Source organism: Pecten maximus, chromosome 19 (assembly GCF_902652985.1).
Source record: "Pecten maximus chromosome 19, xPecMax1.1, whole genome shotgun sequence".
NCBI classification, from domain to species: Eukaryota; Metazoa; Mollusca; class Bivalvia; order Pectinida; family Pectinidae; genus Pecten; species Pecten maximus.
This window is the reverse complement of record NC_047033.1, coordinates 25503145-25524508: the sequence shown is the minus strand read 5'-3', so window position 1 is coordinate 25524508 and position 21364 is coordinate 25503145. Positions and strand designations below refer to the sequence as shown.

The 21364-nt window shown below is 39.2% G+C and overlaps 3 protein-coding genes across 3 annotated transcripts in view; 1 reads left to right on the top strand and 2 right to left on the bottom strand.

Annotated features, from left to right (window-relative positions):
• The window catches only part of LOC117317664 (ankyrin-1-like), a 34459-nt gene extending 30006 nt beyond the window's left edge, over positions 1-4453 (top strand). The window contains 3 exon segments of the mRNA XM_033872533.1: positions 1908-1969; positions 1971-2236; positions 2921-4453. Of these exon segments, the coding sequence (XP_033728424.1) occupies positions 1908-1969; positions 1971-2236; positions 2921-3104 (512 nt within the window). The 3' untranslated portion in view covers positions 3105-4453.
• A 2445-nt stretch (positions 4454-6898) lies between these two features.
• Positions 6899-8029, bottom strand: LOC117317271 (3-[(3aS,4S,7aS)-7a-methyl-1,5-dioxo-octahydro-1H-inden-4-yl]propanoyl:CoA ligase-like). Its single transcript, XM_033872013.1, has one exon. The coding sequence runs from the start codon at positions 7998-8000 to the stop codon at positions 6942-6944; it is 1059 nt and encodes a 352-aa protein (XP_033727904.1). The 5' UTR covers positions 8001-8029; the 3' UTR covers positions 6899-6941.
• Positions 8030-13044: 5015 nt separating this feature from the next.
• Positions 13045-13990, bottom strand: LOC117317491 (salicylyl-CoA synthase / salicylate adenylyltransferase-like). The gene has a single exon (XM_033872302.1). It carries the CDS (start codon positions 13984-13986, stop codon positions 13045-13047), a length of 942 nt encoding a protein of 313 aa, XP_033728193.1. The 5' UTR covers positions 13987-13990.
• Positions 13991-21364: the final 7374 nt, after the last annotated feature.

The window sequence follows — 21364 nt, the reverse complement described above, 5'->3', positions numbered from 1 at the left end:
GCAGCCACGGCAGCCATTTTGTAACATGATTGCGCAATCATTGTTCTTCTGAACAACACCTATTTCAAACTTCTTCTCAAATTCCATCAGTGGGATTCAGCTCTTACTTACCAGAAATGATCCTGAGATGGTCTTGACCAAGTGTTGTTATTTTTCAGGTCGGTCAGAAATCCAAGATGGCCGCCATGGCAGCCATCTTGAAAAACACATTTTAAACTTCTTCTCCAGTTCCACTGGTGCCATTGAGCTGGAAATTGGTGAGGATATTAAGGAAGGAGAGGCAACAAAGTGTTGTTATTTTTCGGCCCCGTAAAAACTTTGACATGGCAGTCATGGTGGCTATTTTGTAACATGATTGCGCAATCATGGTTCTTCCTTAACTACACCTATTTAAAACTTCTTCTCAAATTCCACCAGTGTGATTCTGCTCTAACTTACCAGAAATGATCCTGAGATGGTCCTGGCCAAGTGTTGTTATTTATCGGGTCAGTCAGAAATCCAAGATGGCCGCCATGGCAGCCATCTTGAAAAACACATTTTAAACTTCTTTTCTAGTTCCACTCATGCCATTGAGCTGGAAATTGGTGAGGATGTTAAGGAAGGAGAGGCAACAAAGTGTTGTTATTTTTCGGCCCCGTAAAAACTTTGACATGGCAGCCACGGTGGCCATTTTGTAACATGATTGCGCAATCATGGTTCTTCTTAATAACACTTATTTCAAACTTCTTCTCAAATTCCATCAGTGGGATTCAGCTCTAACTTACCAGAAATGATCCTGACCAAGTGTTGTTATTTATCGGGTCAGTCAGAAATCCAAGATGGCCACCATGGCAGCCATCTTGAAAAACACATTTTAAACTTCTTCCCCAGTTCCACTGGTGCCATTGAGCTGGAAATTGGTGTGGATGTTAAGGAAGGAGAGCCAACAAAGTGTTTTTATTTTTCGGCCTCTTAAAAAATTTGACATGGCAGCCACGGCGGCCATTTTGTAACATGATTGCACAATCATGGTTCTTCCTTAACAACACCTATTTAAAACTTCTTCTCAAAGTCCATCAGTGGGATTTAGCTCTAACTTACCAGAAATGATCCTGAGATGGTCTTGACCTAGTGTTGCTATTTTTCAGGTCGGTCAGAAATCCAAGATGGCCACCATGGCCCACAGTGCCACTATACATGCTACAGAGAATGCATACTACAATAGTATAAGGGTCTTTAATTTTGAGTCAGATGACCGTTAAGGCCCATGGGCCTCTTGTTACAGTTTCTCTCTTCCTGGGGCCGCGATGGCCGAGTGGCTAAGGTGTCTCGACACTTTATCACTAGCCCTCCACCTCTGGGTTGCGAGTTTGACACCTACGTGGGGCAGTTGCCAGGTACTGACCGTAGGCCGGTGGTTTTTCTCTGGATACTCCAGCTTTCCTCCACCTCCAAAACCTGGCACGTCCTTAAATGACCCTGGCTGTTAAAAGGACATCAAACAAAAACAACAAAGTTTCTCTTCTCCCTTTTCTCATTTTTTTCCTAAAATAATATGAATGTTATAAAGCTGTCTTGCTGTGAAGTACTGTTACAGTACTTAATCAGAGTTTTTGCTAGAAGTATCAAACTGCCTTTGTGTAATGATGATATGTTTAACAATTTTAATTGTAATGAATGTTAATCTTAACCTTTTCACCCCTACTGACCGTATTGGACTTCAAATGATGAATGAATGGCTGAGTCCACCAACATTTCTTAGGGTTGAAAGGGTTAAGTTACATGATGATATTTTATCTTTAACAGCTTTGATATAAGTTATTTTTCAAACAAAAATTTTCAAGAATGTCAAGCAAGTTCGGCAAGTGTGACAATTAGTGCTGCTGGAAACGCAAGATCGTCTAAAATAATCTAAAATCTATTTTTAGATGGATTTGTTAGCCATGTGTGTGCAGTCAATTTCCTGGATGGTTCTATGCCAATTCACAGATGCCCTAGAAGGGGGAGATAACCATTTGATATTGGAAAGCTTGCTTCGTGCCGATGTTACATGTATCAATACTCAGAACTCTGCTGGTTTTACACCGCTACACCTCGCCTGTAAATTGGTCAGGAAGAAATCTCTGGACAAACTACTGACCACAGACGGTATTGACATTAACCTTTTGACCTTGACCGGTCAGCTAGCTGAGGAAACAAGCAGTAACAAATCAGTCATCAAAATGGTACAAAAGGCCCGTAAAGGCCACCCAGTCAGGTATGTACATTTATACCAGTTAATTATCATTCTTGGTTTCATCCCTACACCTCTGCTACATACATTACAGAGTTTTATTTAGATAGACATTGGAGTAAGGTTTTTTTAAGAAATTCTTCGATAGAATTACGTTTGTGCATCAGTCTAATGACTTCATTTTAACTTGATACGAAGATGAGGCAGATAAATTTGTCTGTCAGGGTTCCAAGTTCAAGATCATTATCTTTGTCAGGGCACTTGCAACTTCATTTCTTTTGAGCATATGTTCAGTTTTTACTATATCAAGGTCAAGGTCAATATTTCTAACCAAACAATGGCACTATAGGACATCCATTTCTGAGAGACGTGAATTGTATTGAAGGTACAGGAGTGATTATTAGTCCCCTGCCGTTTGAAAAACGGGGGGACTATAGGTTTACCCTCTGTCCGTCTGTCCATCCGTCCGTCTGTCTGTCTGTCACGCAATAGTTGTCCGGACAACTCCTCCTAAAGTACTACTCCGATCTTAACGAAACTTGGTATACATGATCAGTATAACATGTAGTTGTGCATCCCACATTTGTTTTTTTTTCCGAAAAACCATTTTTCAAAAAAAAAATGGGAAATGAATAGCTGCACTTCTAGCTCAGGCAGGGGACTTTGTATTGCTGTTTCAATACTATCCATCCTTGTTTAATGTTGCAGACAAAGGATGCCAAATGCTGCCTTTACGGTGTCACCCTCTTCGTCAGTGTCGGAAGCTGCACGCTACCACAAACCTCCAAGTACGACAGGCTCCACCATTAGTCTGGAGAAGGTCCACGAACGATTCGAACAGCTCAAACATTCTCATCAAATCAGAGAGAGCAAAGACACTAGTAAGAAGTAGTCTGAATTTTCTTAATGAAGGGACATGATTTCAGCGCTGGTAATTGACTAAATTGGGTTTTGTTGTTAAGGTATTACGAACACGTACCTCATGTGTTTATGACTTGTTTACTTGTGTGTGAAATCTAGTGACTCAAATGTTGGAGTAAAGTACTGTAGCCATGGTTATGAAAACCGCCCTCCAGGGTTGGAGTAAAGTACTGTAACCATGGTAATGATAACCACCCTCCAGGGTTGGAGTAAAGTATTGTAGTCAAGGCTATGAAAACCACCCTTCAGGGTTTGAAGTAAAGTATTGTAGTCAAGGCTATAAAACCCCCCTCCAGGGTTGAAGTAAAGTATTGTAGCCGAGAATATGAAATCCACCCTCCAGGTATTGTAGTCAAGGCTATGAAAACCACCCTTCAGGGATAGAGTAAAGTATTGTAGCCGAGGATATGAAAACAACCCTCCAGGGTTGGATTAAATTATTGTAGTCTAGGATATTAAAATTACATTCCAGGGTTGAAGTAAAGTATTGTAGTATAGCATATAAAAACCGCCCTCCAGGGTTGGAGTAAAGTATTGTAGCCGAGGATATAAAACCACCCTCCAGGGTTAGAGTAAAGTATTGTAGTCGAGGCTATGAAAACCCCCCTCCAGGGTTGGAGTAAAGTATTGTAGTCAAGGATATAAAAACCCCCTCCATGGTTAGAGTAAAGTATTGTAGCCTTGGATATGAATACCACCCTCCAGGTATTGTAGGCAAGACTATGAAAACCACCCTTCAGGGATAGAGTAAAGTATAATTGGACCTCCATGGTTTGAATGAAAATTCGAATTACGCTATTTAGGTGTATGATAGGTTTACTGGAGGAAAGACATATTCTTATATAATCAGAAAAGAAATCTGTCATCCATTCACACACAACAAATGAAAATTATGTAATGTAAGAGGGAAAAGGTCCACAGGGTTGAAATGATGTCAGACAGGAGACGGGGGAATGGTCTACTCCAACAATGTTGGAGGTTTTACACGGCGAGATACTTTTGACAGGCACCGTGTCGCAGTCGGCGAAATCATATCCGATAGAAAAAGAGCCGACCAGCGGCCTCTTATGAGAGTAGGGAATGGTCATGATATATAATGTAAATGAATTGTGACCACACCTGAATACATACATTGAGACAACGTTATACATATTTATTCGGATAATGTGATTTCTCTTCCCATGATATGGTGCATAATACATTTTGTTTTCATTTTGATTATGATAAAATGTTTCATTTGAAAGGCTCGTGTTGTTAATGTTCAAATTCTCAGGTGTTTGATTTATACACTTGTTGTCAATAAATTTTATCTGTCATTGATATTGACTTCTTTATGAATGTACAACCTACCTTGCAAGGTAGAAAACACATGGCCTAACAGATGTATACATACACACATCAAAACGAAAAAGTAAATCTGCATAAATGGTATGACGATAATTGATATAATAGATTTCTTTTACATTCTAACATGTAATAGTGGATACCAATACATGTAAATATCAATTTTGATTGTAATAATTTGGAAGGTTATATATATGCTTAGCCTGATGTCCAATCCATTTGACATATTTAAAGTCAATAAATAATTGAAATGGAAAAACCGGAAAAGAAACTTTATAAAACGTTGCAGACAACAACCGCTGGACATTTATAGCAGATGGTCACAAGGACTTGACACCTTCCTATGACCCAGAAAACTAACCCTAAAGTCCGCCCATTATCTATTAATAATTAATGATCTTAGGAGTCTGACCTAGGGTTGTTTTTTTCATTCTGGCCGCCGCGGTCGTGCGTTCTACAATATCTACGGCCAATAACAAGCATTTGAAGTGATGACACACAGTACCATAGGGCATTAGTATGTACCTATGAAAGAACCAAGATCCGAACTTTGAACCCTGGGATCGCCATACGACCCCTATATGATGCCCTATGGTGTGTGAATAGGGAATCGCCCATGTTTGCATGTACATTTTGTTTAAAGTAACAGCTTTGACAACTCATACAAATCGATGTCAGGTTTGACAACCCATACAAATCTATGTCAGCTTTGACAACCCATACAAATCTGTGTCAGGTTTGACAACCCATACAAATCTGTGTCAGCTTTGACAACCCATACAAATCTGTGTCAGCTTTGACAACCCATACAAATCTATGTCAGCTATGACAACCCATACAAATCTGTCAGCTTTGACAACCCATACAAATCTATGTCAGCTATGACAACCCATACAAATCTGTCAGCTTTGACAACCCATACAAATCTATGTCAGCTTTGACAACTCATACAAATCTGTGTCAGCTTTGACAACCCATACAAATCTATGTCATCTATGACAACACATACAAATCTATGTCAGCTTTGACAACCCATACAAATCTATGTCATCTATGACAACTCATACAAATCTGTGTCAGCTTTGACAACCCATACAAATCTATGTCATCTATGACAACTCATACAAATCTGTGTCAGCTTTGACAACCCATACAAATCTGTCAGCTATGACAACCCATACAAATCTATGTCAGCTATGACAACCCATACAAATCTATGTCAGCTTTGACAACCCATACAAATCTATGTCAGCTATGACAACCCATACAAATCTGTCAGCTTTGACAACCCATTCAAATCTATGTCAGCTATGACAACCCATACAAATCTATGTCAACTTTGACAACCCATACAAATCTGTCAGCTTTGACAACCCATACAAATCTGTCAGCTTTGACAACCTTTACAAATCTATGTCAGCTATGACAACACATACAAATCTATGTCAACTTTGACAACCCATACAAATCTGTCAGCTTTGACAACCCATACAAATCTATGTCGGCTTTGACAACCCATACAAATCTGTCAGCTTTGACAACCCATACAAATCTGTGTCAGCTTTGACAACCCATACAAATCTATGTCAGCTATGACAACCCATACAAATCTGTGTCAGCTATGACAACACATACAAATCTATGTCAGCTATGACAACCCATACAAATCTATGTCAGCTATGACAACCCATACAAATCTATGTCAGCTATGACAACCCATACAAATCTGTGTCAGCTCTGACAACCCATACAAATCTATGTCAGCTTTGACAACTCATACAAATCTATGTCAGCTTTGACAACCCATACAAATCTATGTCAGCTTTGACAACCCATACAAATCTGTCAGCTTTGACAACCCATACAAATCTGTCAGCTTTGACAACCCATACAAATCTATGTCAGCTTTGACAACCCATACAAATCAATTTACCAAAATATGAACCTCTCCATTGCTACAGAAAACGGGATATCTTTACTGAAAACCTGTTATCTGGTTTTAATTTTAGTCCAGGTCCTGTTTTTATCCACGTTCTTTGAGGAAATTCCTGAACATAGATAACATTTGATATAGGAATTAGTATTTCAGAATTTAAGGGGGAAATACAAGCTAAGCCGCCTTCCTTAAATTCTGCTAGCGTATTCATATGTGGAAATCGAAGTAATGTTGAGAAACGTTGATGAAAGGAGGGTCTGATTAAGTTGTATGATTGAGTCACCTATAACTTTCGGTGACGGATACAAGTTACGTGATGCAGTACAATAACATACAAAACGAACATATTCTGAATACTTACTTGAAGGCTAATAAAATATACATGGTATAATTATGTCGCTTAAACACCAAAGCCTAAAAGGCACATGATGCGATCCTCAGTTGGGACATGTGCGTGTACAAAAAAGACACGAACCCTAAAGATATAAGATAATGATAAAGTGAACGTCTCTTCATGTCGTGAACAGTTTACTGAGTATTGATGCCCAATCTGCTCATTGCGTCCTGTTTAATTTTGACCTTGTCCGGTTTTCCCGTTCCTAGTTGTGGCAGTGTATCAAACTCGAGATAAAAAGTGGGGGCTTGTCCTACGATATTGTCCCCAAGGTTTTCTGCGCAGCGAGTCCGAACATCCTGTATGGTAACTGATGTATGTTTATCTAACACAACGCATGCGCAAACCTCTTCATACAACCGGGGATCTGGAACGGCGATGACAACAGCATCTTTCACGCCTGCAATTGTGGCTATGCTTTCTTCAATCTCCCCCGATAGCACTTTTAGAGTGCCTCGTTTGATGATATTGTTCATTTTCCCTTTGATTATGAGTTGTCCGTCTGTCCTTAGAATCCCGACGTCCCCTGTATTCATCCAGCCGTCTACAATGGATTTATTTTGATCTTCTGTTGCGTTGAAGTATCCTTTCAACATCCAAAGTGATTTTATAAAAAGTGTACCCATTTCTCCACGAACAACCGTGTTCAAATCTTCATCAACGACTTTGATCTGAACTCCGGGGAAAACGGACCCAAGAAGTCCAGTTTCCATGCGTCCGTCTATTCGACAGTGAGTCACTATGCCTACCTCTGTTGACCCATACAACATGTACAAACTTTCACAAACCTGTCCCAGAATCCCTGTCTCTTTACTTTTGATTATTTGACCTCCAGTGATGACAGATTTCATTCGGTATCCTGTCTTGGCGATTTTATCTTTGTTCTGCAACATATCATAGATGGTGAAAGGCAGGAAAATACCACTGGTGCATTTTTCTTCCATGATGATATTCCAGAGGTCCATAATATCGCCTCCTTTCGCAGTTATCCTGCCATCCCGAAACACTCTTGTGTCCGCCTGTAGTAGGCAGTATATAATATTACCTCCGATCCAGGAGAAAGGCCGATCGTTGAAGTATGATTCCCCTTTCTCGCCGGAACCGCGAGTGAACATGTAAGCGGATCCCGTGTTTACTAATGCTAAATGTGTACATTCGACCATTTTAGGCTTTCCTGTTGAACCAGATGTCATGAAAATAATGGCCGGGGTCTCTGGAAAGATTCGAGGAAGTTTCCGCTCTATGTGATGTTCATCTAATTTTCCATTGATTCTACGTCAGGTAGGATAGATTTCCCAATCTTCCGGAGTAGGACAAAGACCAGGTTCTCTGATCCACTTCTTTCATTTGATGGACTGTTGCTTACATATTCCTCGATGTCCTTTACAAACTTGACGTCATTCTCTGGATCAAGTAGAACTGACTCACATTCTGAAATCTGTATTCCTTCGAGGGTCTTCCGGAAATTCCCTTCGAACATTGGCAGATGTACACTTACGGCGCCGGCTATGAGGATAGCTAGCTCCCCGATGATCCATTCTATCGAGTTAGGCCCCGTGATTCCTACTTTATGTCCAACTTTAATACCTTGACCCATCAGGTACGAAGCAGTCCTCACTGCCTTCTGCTTCAGTTCTCTGTAGGTTATCGAACGCCGAGATCCGTCAGGGAAACGCTGGATGCATATTTCCTTCTCCGGAAACTCGCTCGCATTCTCATTGAAAACGTCAACAATGGACTTATATTTGATCGGTTGTGACTGGGGTTCGTTGATGAAGCTTAACTCGGTCATAGTTGATAATCCACTGAAAATAGATATAAGTATGATTATCATCCGCGAAACATCGACATAAACCATAATTAGATACTTTAATGACGCGGGCCTCAGCGTAAAACATCCAATACTTCATGGACCCGGTCATCAACATAAAATACTAAATATATACCTGTGATTGAAATGTTAGTCAGATATTCGTCCTACCAGCTATATATTTTAGGTAGGCTATCAGTGGTATTGCATTGCGAGTTTACTCATACTCAGCGTAGATAACAAGGGTATGTCATGTGTAAGATAAAATACAATGAAATGCAAGGTTATCTCACCTTCAGATACAATGTATATGTCACATGTTTGTTAAAATCTGTACTATGCTTCTGAATATATTAAAGCTCCCGTGATGTATTTAAGATCCCGGAAATACATTGAAGCTCCCGGAATTATATTCAACACTCCTGTAATATATTTACGTTTCCACGAGTATTTTTAATTTCCAGAGAATACGCTTTAGATACCGGAATACAATTAAGATCTCAGGGAATGCATTTAAGATCCAAGAATACAATTAAGATCCATGAAATAGTTTTAAGTTTCCTGGAATACAGTTAAGCTCCAACAAATGCATTTGATGTGATGTTGATGTCGCTGGTTTAAAGTCTCGATTTAGGTTACAATCTCTACTCGCGACTCTAGGTTAGAACATTAGTCCGGGGTGACTGTTAGATGTTGTCAATTGGTGTTCCCCTCCTCCTTTCTCAACACGGGCTTGGGACCGGCTACGGCGGCGTTAACAAATGCATTTAAGTTCCCCGAATCATTTTAAGCTCCAACGAATACATTTAGGCTGATAAAACTTAAATATCTTGTTTTCTGACAATTTAATTGAATTAGACTGAGTACATTGTGTGCTTTAAAGACCTCCTTAATATTTATCAATTTCAATTGACCCATTAGGACCTTATCATTAGGAAAACATCAACGGTTAGATTGTTTAAACTTCTTATAATTCATGTCATTGCATCTATCTTAAAATTCCTCAAGAATCTTTCGATCAAGGACTGGTGGAAAACGTTTCCCGGAATATGATAAGAGTGAAGATCTAGGTGGATGACATTAACATATCTTATGTTGGGTACACATACATATTTCGACTCGCCTCAGAACGTATATGTACGGTCTACTTTATAAAACATTGAACACAACGTAAGACGCATGCTAATAGTCAATATCCGAATACAATGTTTTCTAAATTACATCGTAGTGTCTTCATTCTACTTGTGATCATGATATTTACAAAATAAAAGCCACATAGCTAGGTAATTAAACTGCAATACTTACGTCTGTTTTTGTTCGGTATGTCATCCCAGATACACGAATCAGTTAAACTACGGAACCTCTGTGTCAACAAGTGGGAAACATATAGCAACTTCACATTTTTGTGCCACGTCTGTTGACGATACGGCGAGTTTTGAAGTCCAATGGTAAAATTAAGGAATTATTCTATAAGACAATTATCAATTAAGCGCTGGAATACTGCTTCAGTCCATGATTATAACTGCAACTCATTGGCTTGTGTACGTTTGGTGTCTTGTGTTGACGTTGTCGTGTATGTTTGGTGTCTTTTGGTGACGTTGTGTTGACACTGTGGTGTACGTTTGGTGTCTTATGTTGACACTGGTGTACGTTTGGTGTCTTGTGTTTACACTGTGGTGTATGTTTGGTGTCTTTTGTTGACGTTGTAGTGTACATTTGGTGTCTTGTGTTGACACTGATGTACGTTTGATGTCTTGTGTTGACGTTGTGGTGTACGTTTGATGTCTTGTGTTGACGTTGTGGTGTACGTTTGGTGTCTTGTATTGACACTGTGGTGTACGTTTGGTGTCTTGTGTTGACACTGTGGTGTACGTTTGGTGTCGTGTGTTGACACTGTGGTGTACATTTGGTGTCATGTGTTGACGTTGTGGTGTACGTTTGGTGTCGTGTGTTGACGTTGTGGTGTACGTTTGGTGTCTTGTGTTGACGTGGTGTACGTTTGGAGTCTTGTGTTGACACTGTGGTGTACGTTTGGTGTCTTGTGTTGACACTGTGGTGGACGTTTGGTGTCTTGTGTTGACACTGTGGTGTACGTTTGGTGTCATGTGTTGACAGTGTGGTTGACAGTGTGGTGTACGTTTGGTGTCATGTGTTGACAGTGTGGTGTACGTTTGGTGTCATGTGTTAACGTTGTGGTGTACGTTTGGTGTCTTATGTTGACGTTGTGGTGTACGTTTGGGGTCTTTTGGTGACGTTGTGGTGTACGTTTGGTGTCATGTGTTGACGTGGTGTACGTTTGGTGTCCTGTGTTGACAGTGTGGTGTACGTTTGGTGTCTTGTGTTGACAGTGTGGTGTACGTTTGGAGTCTTGTGTTGACACTGTGGTGTAAGTTTGGTGTCTTGTGTTGACGTGGTATTGGACGTTTGGTGTCTTTTTTGGAGACCATTCACCGATACTTGCTTAAATCGAGTGTTTTGAAATGTCTACATGTTGACCCCATTCATTTTGCCACTGAAATTTTAATCATTTAATTAAGTTTACATGAATAAATCAGGTGAATTTTCGATGAATTTGATCAATGAAGGCATTAGATTAGTTAGGAGCTGTAGCGGGAAAGTTATCAAAGTGTCAAGCGCATTTCGTCTATAACAGTAGCGGTCAGAAGCAGGCGAGCAATGCAGACCCGTTGTATCTCTTGTTTGAAGCACTACCGGATTCTTTATTCTAGTTACATTAAATGTCATTTGATAAAATAGCAATAGTACCCAATTATATTGAATTACAAATACACGTAATGCAGCTTTTTCTCCGTTTCTTATGGTGCTTGACTTCTGCCATTTCGTTGTTTCGTTCTGACGCTAATTATCGGGGGCGAAAAGACGAAGATTGTCGGGGCGCCAGAACGAAACAAAGAAATGGCAGAAATCAGCCACCATAGTTTCTCGCCCAACATAACTTAACCAGAGATTTAGTATGATATTTTGACTCGGCGTCTGTTACTTAAAGATATACAAAATCAAAAGATTTGATACATTTTTTTAATCAAACAGTCCGACGACATTACACGTCGAATCCAACAAAATCTTGAACAAAGTTAACAACTGCATATCGGATGTATAGTAAATCGTTCTTGTTTTGAAATTGACATATTTAAGCTTACTGGTTTTGAATTGATTAAGTAATGGTTTTGGTACAGGAATAGAGATGTATAACCCATTAACTACACATGGCCCTTGAACTTATTAGTTCTCCCCTTTAGGACGCTACACCTTGATGTTCGCGGCCCCGCTGCCGTAAACACTCAGATACGCATGCGCATTCATCAGTGTTCTTTAACTTAAGAAAAAACTTTCATTTTAATTTTTCTATGGGAAATCTTGACATCATTTAAGGAAAATATCTAAGTAAGGAACCTTCCCTCAATTCTGTAATGCTTTCCTATGGGAAAATGTAAGTAAAGTTGAGTCACGTTGATGAAACGAGGGTCTGGTTACGTTGTGTGTATGGGAAATTAGTTTGGTTCGTGATAGTTATAATATTTAGATAATCGTCAAACACGTGGTAAGCGAATAACCATTTGTTTAACCAACTAAGTATAAAAACAACATCCGGAGATGTACACAAGTAACGTTACACAATACGGTAACATACAAAACTGACAGAATCCGGATACTTATGTGATGGCTGATGATATATAATAATATGATATACAGCTGTATATATCAAGTTATTTTATCTTGGGAGTTTCGTCATCAATGTCACAACTTTGATTATGTCGCCTTTATCATAAACATCAAATGCACGTGATCCTACTCTTGGGGTATGACAAAGACACAGACTTGATACGACCTTAACATCTACATGCATGACATTAATATCCAAATCTCTTACCTTAACATCCACACCTATGGCCTTAACATCCACACGCAACAACCGGCAATGAATATCATATTTGTCACGAGTTACGAGTCATCAAAATATATACAATCGTACACAATTCTAACAAAGAGCTATAGATAAAATGGTCTAACCCGTAGGGGCTGACAATCACCATAGTTAGTACTAATCCACTGTTTCTCTCATTCAAAATGTCTAAAGTAGTAGCTTTTACGAACCATACAAATTAATATACCAACAATGCAAAACAAAAGCTTACCTCGTTAAATAGAAAATTTGTTATCTGGGTTTGGAGCTGATTAAGTATATGATCTTGATAATTTCATCATCTATGTCACGCCTATTATTAGGGTACGCGGTCCTACTCGACCTAAAGGCCCATTAATAAGTTTATCCAAATTATGTCAATGAGAAATGTCTCTGCAGGTCGTGAACAGTTTACTGAGTACTTGATGCCCAATCTGCTCATTACGTCCTGTTTAATTTTGACCTTGTCCGGTTTTCCCGTTCCTAGCTTGTGGCAGTGTAATCAAACTCGAGATAAAAAATTGGGGGCTTGTCCTACGACATTGTCCCCAAGGTTTTCTGCGCAGCGAGTCCGAATATCCTGTATGGTAACTGATGTATGTTTATCTAACACAACGCATGCGCAAACCTCTTCATACAACCGGGGATCTGGAATTGCGATGACAACAGCATCTTTCACGCCTGCAATTGTGGCTATGCATTCCTCAACCTCCCCCGATACCACCTTTAAAGTGCCTCGTTTGATGATATTGTTCATTTTCCCTTTGATGATGAGTTGTCCGTCAGTCCTTAGAATCCCGACGTCTCCTGTATTCATCCAGCCGTCTACAATGGATTTATTTTGATCTTCTGTTGCGTTGAAGTATCCGTTCAACATCCAAGGTGATTTTATATACAGTGTACCCATTTCTCCACGAACAACCGTGTTCAAATCTTCATCAACGACTTTGATTTGAACTCCGGGGAAAACGGACCCAAGACGTCCAGTTTCCATGCGTCCGTCTATTTGACAGTAAGTCACTATGCCTACCTCTGTTGACCCATACAACATGTACAAACTTTCACAAACGTCTCCTAGAATCCCTGTCTCTTTGCGTTTGATTATTTGACCTCCAGTGATGACGGATTTCATTCGGTATCCTGTCTTGGCGATTTTATCTTTGTTCTGCAACATATCATAGATGGTGAAAGGCAGGAAAAGACCACTGGTGCATTTTTCTTCCATGATGATATTCCAGAGGTCCATAATATCACCTCCTTTCGCAGTTATCCTTCCATCCCGAAACACTCTAGTGTCCGCCTGTAGTAGACAGTATATAATGCTACCTCCCATCCAGGAGAAAGGGCGATCGTTGAAGTATGATTCTCCTTTCCCGCCGACACCGCGAGTGAACATGTAAGCGGATCCCGTGTTTACTAATGCTAAATGTGTACATTCGACCATTTTAGGCTTTTCTGTTGAACCAGATGTAATGAAAATAATGGCCGGGGTCTCCGGAAAGATTCGGGGAAGTTTCCGCTCTGTGATGTTCATCTGATATTTCCATTGATTCCACGTCAGGTAGGAAAGATTTCCCAATCTTCCGGAGTAGGACAAAGACGAGGTTCTCTGATCCACATCTTTCATTTGAAGGATTGTTGCTTTGATATTCCTCGATATCTTCTAAAATCTTGACGTCATTCTCTGGATCAAGTAGAACTGACTTACATTCTGAAAGCTGTATTCCTTCGAGGGTCTTCCGGAAATTCCCTTCGAACATAGGCAGATGAACACTAACGGCGCCGGCCATGAGGATAGCTAGCTCCCCGATGATCCATTCTATGGAGTTAGGACCCGCGATTCCTACTTTATCTCCAACTTTGATACCTTGACCCACCAGGTACGAAGCAGTCCTCATTGACTTCCGCTTCAGGTCGCTGTAGGTTATCGAACGTCGAGATCCGTCAGGGAAACGCTGGATGCATATTTCCTTCTCCGGAAACTCGCTCGCATTCTCATCGAAAACGTCAACAATGGACTTGTATTTCATCGGTTGTGACTGGGGTTTGCTGATGAAGCTTAACTCGGTCATAGTTGGTAATCCACTGGAAAATATATACAGTATAAATATCATGACCAATATAAAACATTAAATAATTCAACTTGAAATATGAAATACATGATGTACTCCAAGACTCCAAGAATACATGCAAGTTACATTTTATGCATTTTAGTTCATGGGAATACTATTTAGATTAAGCAATACATTTAATATCCCGGAATATATTGAAAATCCCGGAATACATTTATGCTCCCCCAAAAAAATTCTGTAAGTTCCCGAGAATATATTTAAGTTCCCGTAATCCTTTAAGCTCCCAGGAATGCATTATTGATCTTGGAATACATTGAAGCTCCTGAAAATGCATTCAAGATTCCGGTAATTTATTTAAGTTCCCTAGGATACGTTTTTGGATCCCCGAATAAAATTAAAATCCCATGAATACATTTAAGATCCATGAAATAGTTTAAGTTTCCTGGAACACATTTGAACGCCCACAATTGCAATTAAGTTCTCGGAATAAGTTTAAGCTTCCATGAATAATTCAAGTTCATAAAACTTGAATATATTTAAGTGAATAACCTCTTTTCCGATACTTAAATTATACTGAGTACCGTGTGTTTTCAAGACCTAATTAATGTTCGTCAATTTCAATTTACCCATTAGGTCCCAAAACCAATTGGAAACCATCAATGATTAGGTTGTTTTAACATCACATAATTCAGATCAATGCCTCTTACTAATAATTCGTCAACAATCTTTCTATCAATGACTGATGGAAAACGTTTCCCGGAATATGCTACGAGTAACGATCTTTAGGTTGACTTTCAGAAAACAACGTCGTGAAAGGAAAACTGCCACCAGGAATATGGCCAATATGGCTGTAAACTTTGATTACACGGATCTGTAGTACGAACTATATGATATCAAGGAAGTCACATGTGTATAATTACCTGTAATCACCTTGCTGGTTACGATGTTGGAATTTGAAGTCAATATATATATATCGTCCTGTAAAGAGGTATGGTCGTTCGTACAGCGATAATCTGCACAAAAAAAGTACAGGTGAAATATCACATGACCCCAGTGATTTTCACAGTGGCTGTGCGTTTTGAACAGATTGTGAAGTAAAATTGACATATTCGAAAGATGCAAATAGCCAAATGATGCAACTTTACGGAATTTTTTCGCAGAAAAGAATATCAATATTTTATAGATTTAAGGTTCGTTTTCAAACAGTCAGTTTTTAACATTTATTTTTTTATTCTCAATACTGTCCCCGTTAGTTCGAAACAGACCAATATGTGCCATACCTCTTTATGAATAAAGAATCATATCACGCTGGTTTGATGGCCAGATATCCGGATATTTTGTTTTGGGTACAAATATAATTCGATTATCCTTAAAGCGTTAATGTACGTACTAATTAATACAACACAGAAGGTAATGTTATAGGCGTGTTAATGATCAGTTTCCGAACACAATGTTTTCTAAATTACGTCATTGTAACTTCATTCTACTATAGTAATCATATTATTAACATTTTATCTAAACTACGTATAAAGACTTTTAAAAAAAACTCTAATACTTACGTCTTTTAGTGTGTGGTGTGTTACCCAGATTCATGGATCTGTGTATATATGATAGACAAACTATGGAACCTGCGTATCGACAATCAGAAAACTTGTCGACAGCACCTATATTTCGTTTTGTGCCATGTCTGTTTGACGGTAGCGGAAGTTTTGAAGGCTATCGGTAAAGTATGAATCTCAACTATAATTGAGTTCTGGAATGCTGCTTCAGGGACTCGGCACGAACTCAAAACCTACGTCCATACGTGAGTTGGGAATGTTGTCCCTGTGATTAAGTCATGATCCTCCTACCAATGTTCAGTAATGAAAAAGAGCATGTGATATCATGCCTACAGTATCAAATCGATTTTGAATTATACATGTTTTAATTGAATAGGAATAAATTTGGAATATGCAACACTTATACTTGAGACTTAACTTAGTGGCCTTTTGCTATCTAAGTCGACATCCTCCCACCAAGCTAATGGGAGACCTTAATGACCTGAGTTAGTACCGCGACTTTGTTTGTGTTGATTTCAATTTTCTGCTGTGTACGGGACTCCATATCTAATTACGTGAGACTGCATTTGAGTTGTCAGTTTTCTGTATACAATGCTGTATATGCAACATCTATTAAACCCAGTATATGTAAATCATATTTTGTAAACTAGGACATGTATGACATTGTCAAACTTCACCTGAGATTTAAGTCCTTGTGTGTTTGGGCTGGGGGTATATCACCGTGTAAAACCCCCACCACGGCGCGGGGTTTCTAAAGTGAAAGCACCGGGGTTCAACATGGAGCACTTAAAAACGAAGTCTGGTTTAAAAAGATGTTGTTGTATCGCTTCTTAATTTTTTTTGTTTCACTTTTCATACAGCGCACAAACTCAACCGATGTTTGAAATTATTTCACGCCCGTGCCTGTGGCTGAATACTGCATGGCTATTTCAAATATGTCGACATTGTTTCGCCAGGCGGATCAAATTCTAAAATTTCTGTTAGGAAATGAGTTTTTTTCTCCTCATAACAATGAAATGTCCATTCATTATCTGATACCGATTATCAACAATGACTTTCTCTTTCAATTCGTAGTATCCAGAAAAAGAAGGTATCCTTACATGGCTATTTTATACCGTATACAGTGTATATGAGTTTGTCGGTGTATCGTTTTTTTGTGTAAATTTCGTGTCTTGTGTTGACAGTGTGGTGTACGTTTGATGTCGTGTGTTGACACTTTGATGTAAGTTTGGTGTCGTGTGTTGACATTTTGGTGTTCATTTGAGACCATTCACCGATACATACTTTAATCGAGTGTTTTGAAATGTCTACATGTTGACCCCATTCATTTAGCCACTGGAATGTTAATCATTTAGTTACAAGTTGACATGAATGAATAAGGTGCAATTTAGATGAATTTGATTAATGACGTCATTAGATTAGTACGGAGCTGTAGCTACTGTTGTATGGGGAAAGTAGTCAAAGTCACAAATACCTTTCGTCCATAACAGTAGCTGTCAGAAGCCGGCGAGCAATACAGGCCCGTTGTGTATCTTGTTTGAAGCACTACCGGATTCTTTATTCTTGTTACATTAAATTTCATTTGATAAAAATAACGATAGTACCCAATTATATCAAAATTCCAAATATCCGTAACGCAGATTTTCCTCCTTTTCCCAACCAAAATAACAACATAACCAGGAAAAAATATTATCAGCCTTCAGATGTGTTTAATATGGTGTCTATTACAACTATACAAAATCATAGAGTTCACACAATTTTTCTAATCAAAAGGACCGACGACAATACCGGCCGAATCCAACAAAATCTTCAACAAAACTAAATATCGAATGCAAAGCAAATCGTTGTTGTTAGCTCACCTGCCCGAAGGGCAAATGAGCTTATGCCATGGTGCGGCGTCCGTCCGTCCGGCGTCAACTTTTTCATTTAAACAACTTCTTCTCAATGACCAAAAGGCCCAGGGACTTGATATTAGGCCTGTAGTATCCTGAGGTGAAGGGCTACCAAGTTTGTTCAAATGAATGACATTGACCTTCATTCAAGGTCACAAAGGTCAAATAGGCTATAATCTTTAAACGACTTCTTCTCAATAACCAAGAGGCCCAGGGACTTGATATTGGGCCTGTACCATGCTAGGATTAAGGGCTATCAAGTTTGTTCAAATAAATGACCTTGATCTTCATACAAGGTCACATGGGACAAATAGGCTATATTCTTTAAACAACTTCTTCTCAATAACCAAGAGGCCCAGAGACTTGATATTGGGCCTGTAGCATGCAAGGGTGAGGGGCTACCAAGTTTGTTCAAATAAATCACATTGACCTTCATTCAAGGTTACATGGGTCAAATAAGCAATAATCTTCAAACAAATTCTTCTCAATAACCAAGAGGCCCAGGGACTTGATATTAGGCCTGTAGCATGCTGGGGTGAAGTGCTACCAAGTTTGTTAAAATAAATGACCTTAACCTTCATTCAAGGTCACATGGGTCAAATAGGTTATAATCTTCAAACGACTTCTTCTCAATAACCAAGAGGCCCAGGGACTTGATATTGGGCCTGTAGCATGCTGGGGTGAAGTGCTACTAAGTTTGTTCAAATGAATGACCTTGACCTTCATTCAAGGTTACATGTGTCAAATAGGTTATAATCTTCAAACGACTACCTCTCAATAACCAAGAGGCCCAGGGACTTGATATTGGGCCTGTAGCATGCTGGGGTGAAGTGCTACCAAGTTTGTTCAAATGAATGACCTTGACCTTCCTTCAAGGTTACATTCGTCAAATAGGTTATAATCTTCAAACGACTACTTCTCAATAACCTAGAGGCCCAGGGACTTAATATTGGGCCTGTAGTATGCTGGGGTGAAGGGCTACCAAGTTTGTTCAGATATATAACATTGACCTTCATTCAAGGTCACATGGGTCAAATAGGCTAAAATCTTTAAAAGACTTCTTCTCAATAACCAAGAGGCCCAGGGACTTGATATTGGGCCTGTCTGTAGCATGCTTAGAGCCAAGAGTCACCAAGACCAGATCTTAGGCCAATAGTATGCTGGAATGAAGGACTAGAAAAATTATTGACATGAATAAACCTAGCTTACTCTGATATTTGAATAAAGTTGCTATCAGCATAGAATCTGTAGAAATGACCTTAATCAACTGCAAATTTGCTGTAGAGCCAGGTGAGCGATACATGCCCATTGGGCCTCTTGTCTAAAGTGAAAACATTGGGATCCAACATGAAGCACCTAAAACGAATTCTGGTTTTAAGATGTTGTTGTATCACTTCTTAATACTTTTTGTTTCAATTTTCATACAGCGCTCAAACACAACCGATGCTTATATTATTCCACGTTCGTGCATGTTGCTGAATACTGCATGGTTATTTCAAATATGTCGACATTGTTTCGCCAGTCGGAGCAAATTCTGAAATTTCTGTTAAGAAATGAGTATTTTTTTTCTGATAACAATGTAATGTTCATTCCTTATCTGATACCGATCATTAACAATGACTTTCTCTTTCAATTCGTAGTATCCAGAAAAAGAAGGTATCCTTACATGGCTATTTTATACCGTATACAGTGTATATGAGTTTGTCGGTGTATCGTTTTTTTGTGTAAATTTCGTGTCTTGTGTTGACAGTGTGGTGTACGTTTGATGTCATGTGTTGACACTTTGATGTAAGTTTGGTGTCGTGTGTTGACATTTTGGTGTTCATTTGATGTCGTGTGTTGACACTGTGTTGTACGTTTCGTGTCTTTTTTTGAGACCATTCACCGATACATACTTTAATCGAGTGTTTTGAAATGTCTACATGTTGACCCCATTCATTTAGCCACTGGAATGTTAATCATTTAGTTACAAGTTGACATGAATGAATAAGGTGCAATTTAGATGAATTTGATTAATGACGTCATTAGATTAGTAGGGAGCTGTAGCTACTGTTGTATGGGGAAAGTAGTCAAAGTCACAAATACCTTTCGTCCATAACAGTAGCTGTCAGAAGCAGGCGAGCAATACAGGCCCGTTGTGTATCTTGTTTGAAGCACTACCGGATTCTTTATTCTTGTTACATTAAATTTCATTTGATAAAAATAACGATAGTACCCAATTATATCAAAATTCCAAATATACGTAACGCAGATTTTCCTCCTTTTCCCAACCAAAATAACAACATAACCAGGAAAAAATATTATCAGCCTTCAGATGTGTTTAATATGGTGTCTATTACAACTATACAAAATCATAGAGTTCACACAATTTTTCTAATCAAAAGGACCGACGACAATACCGGCCGAATCCAACAAAATCTTGAACAAAACTAAATATCGAATGCAAAGCAAATCGTTGTTGTTAGCTCACCTGCCCGAAGGGCAAATGAGCTTATGCCATGGTGCGGCGTCCGTCCGTCCGGCGTCAACTTTTTCATTTAAACAACTTCTTCTCAATGACCAAAAGGCCCAGGGACTTGATATTAGGCCTGTAGTATCCTGAGGTGAAGGGCTACCAAGTTTGTTCAAATGAATGACATTGACCTTCATTCAAGGTCACAAAGGTCAAATAGGCTATAATCTTTAAACGACTTCTTCTCAATAACCAAGAGGCCCAGGGACTTGATATTGGGCCTGTACCATGCTAGGGTAAAGGGCTTCCAAGTTTGTTCAAATAAATGACCTTGATCTTCATACAAGGTCACATGGGACAAATAGGCTATATTCTTTAAACAACTTCTTCTCAATAACCAAGAGGCCCAGAGACTTGATATTGGGCCTGTAGCATGCACGGGTGAGGGGCTACCAAGTTTGTTCAAATAAATCACATTGACCTTCATTCAAGGTTACATGGGTCAAATAAGCAATAATCTTCAAACAAATTCTTCTCAATAACCAAGAGGCCCAGGGACTTGATATTAGGCCTGTAGCATGCTGGGGTGAAGTGCTACCAAGTTTGTTAAAATAAATGACCTTGACCTTCATTCAAGGTCACATGGGTCAAATAGGTTATAATCTTCAAACGACTTCTTCTCAATAACCAAGAGGCCCAGGGACTTGATATTGGGCCTGTAGCATGCACGGGTGAGGGGCTACCAAGTTTGTTCAAATAAATCACATTGACCTTCATTCAAGGTTACATGGGTCAAATAAGCAATAATCTTCAAACAAATTCTTCTCAATAACCAAGAGGCCCAGGG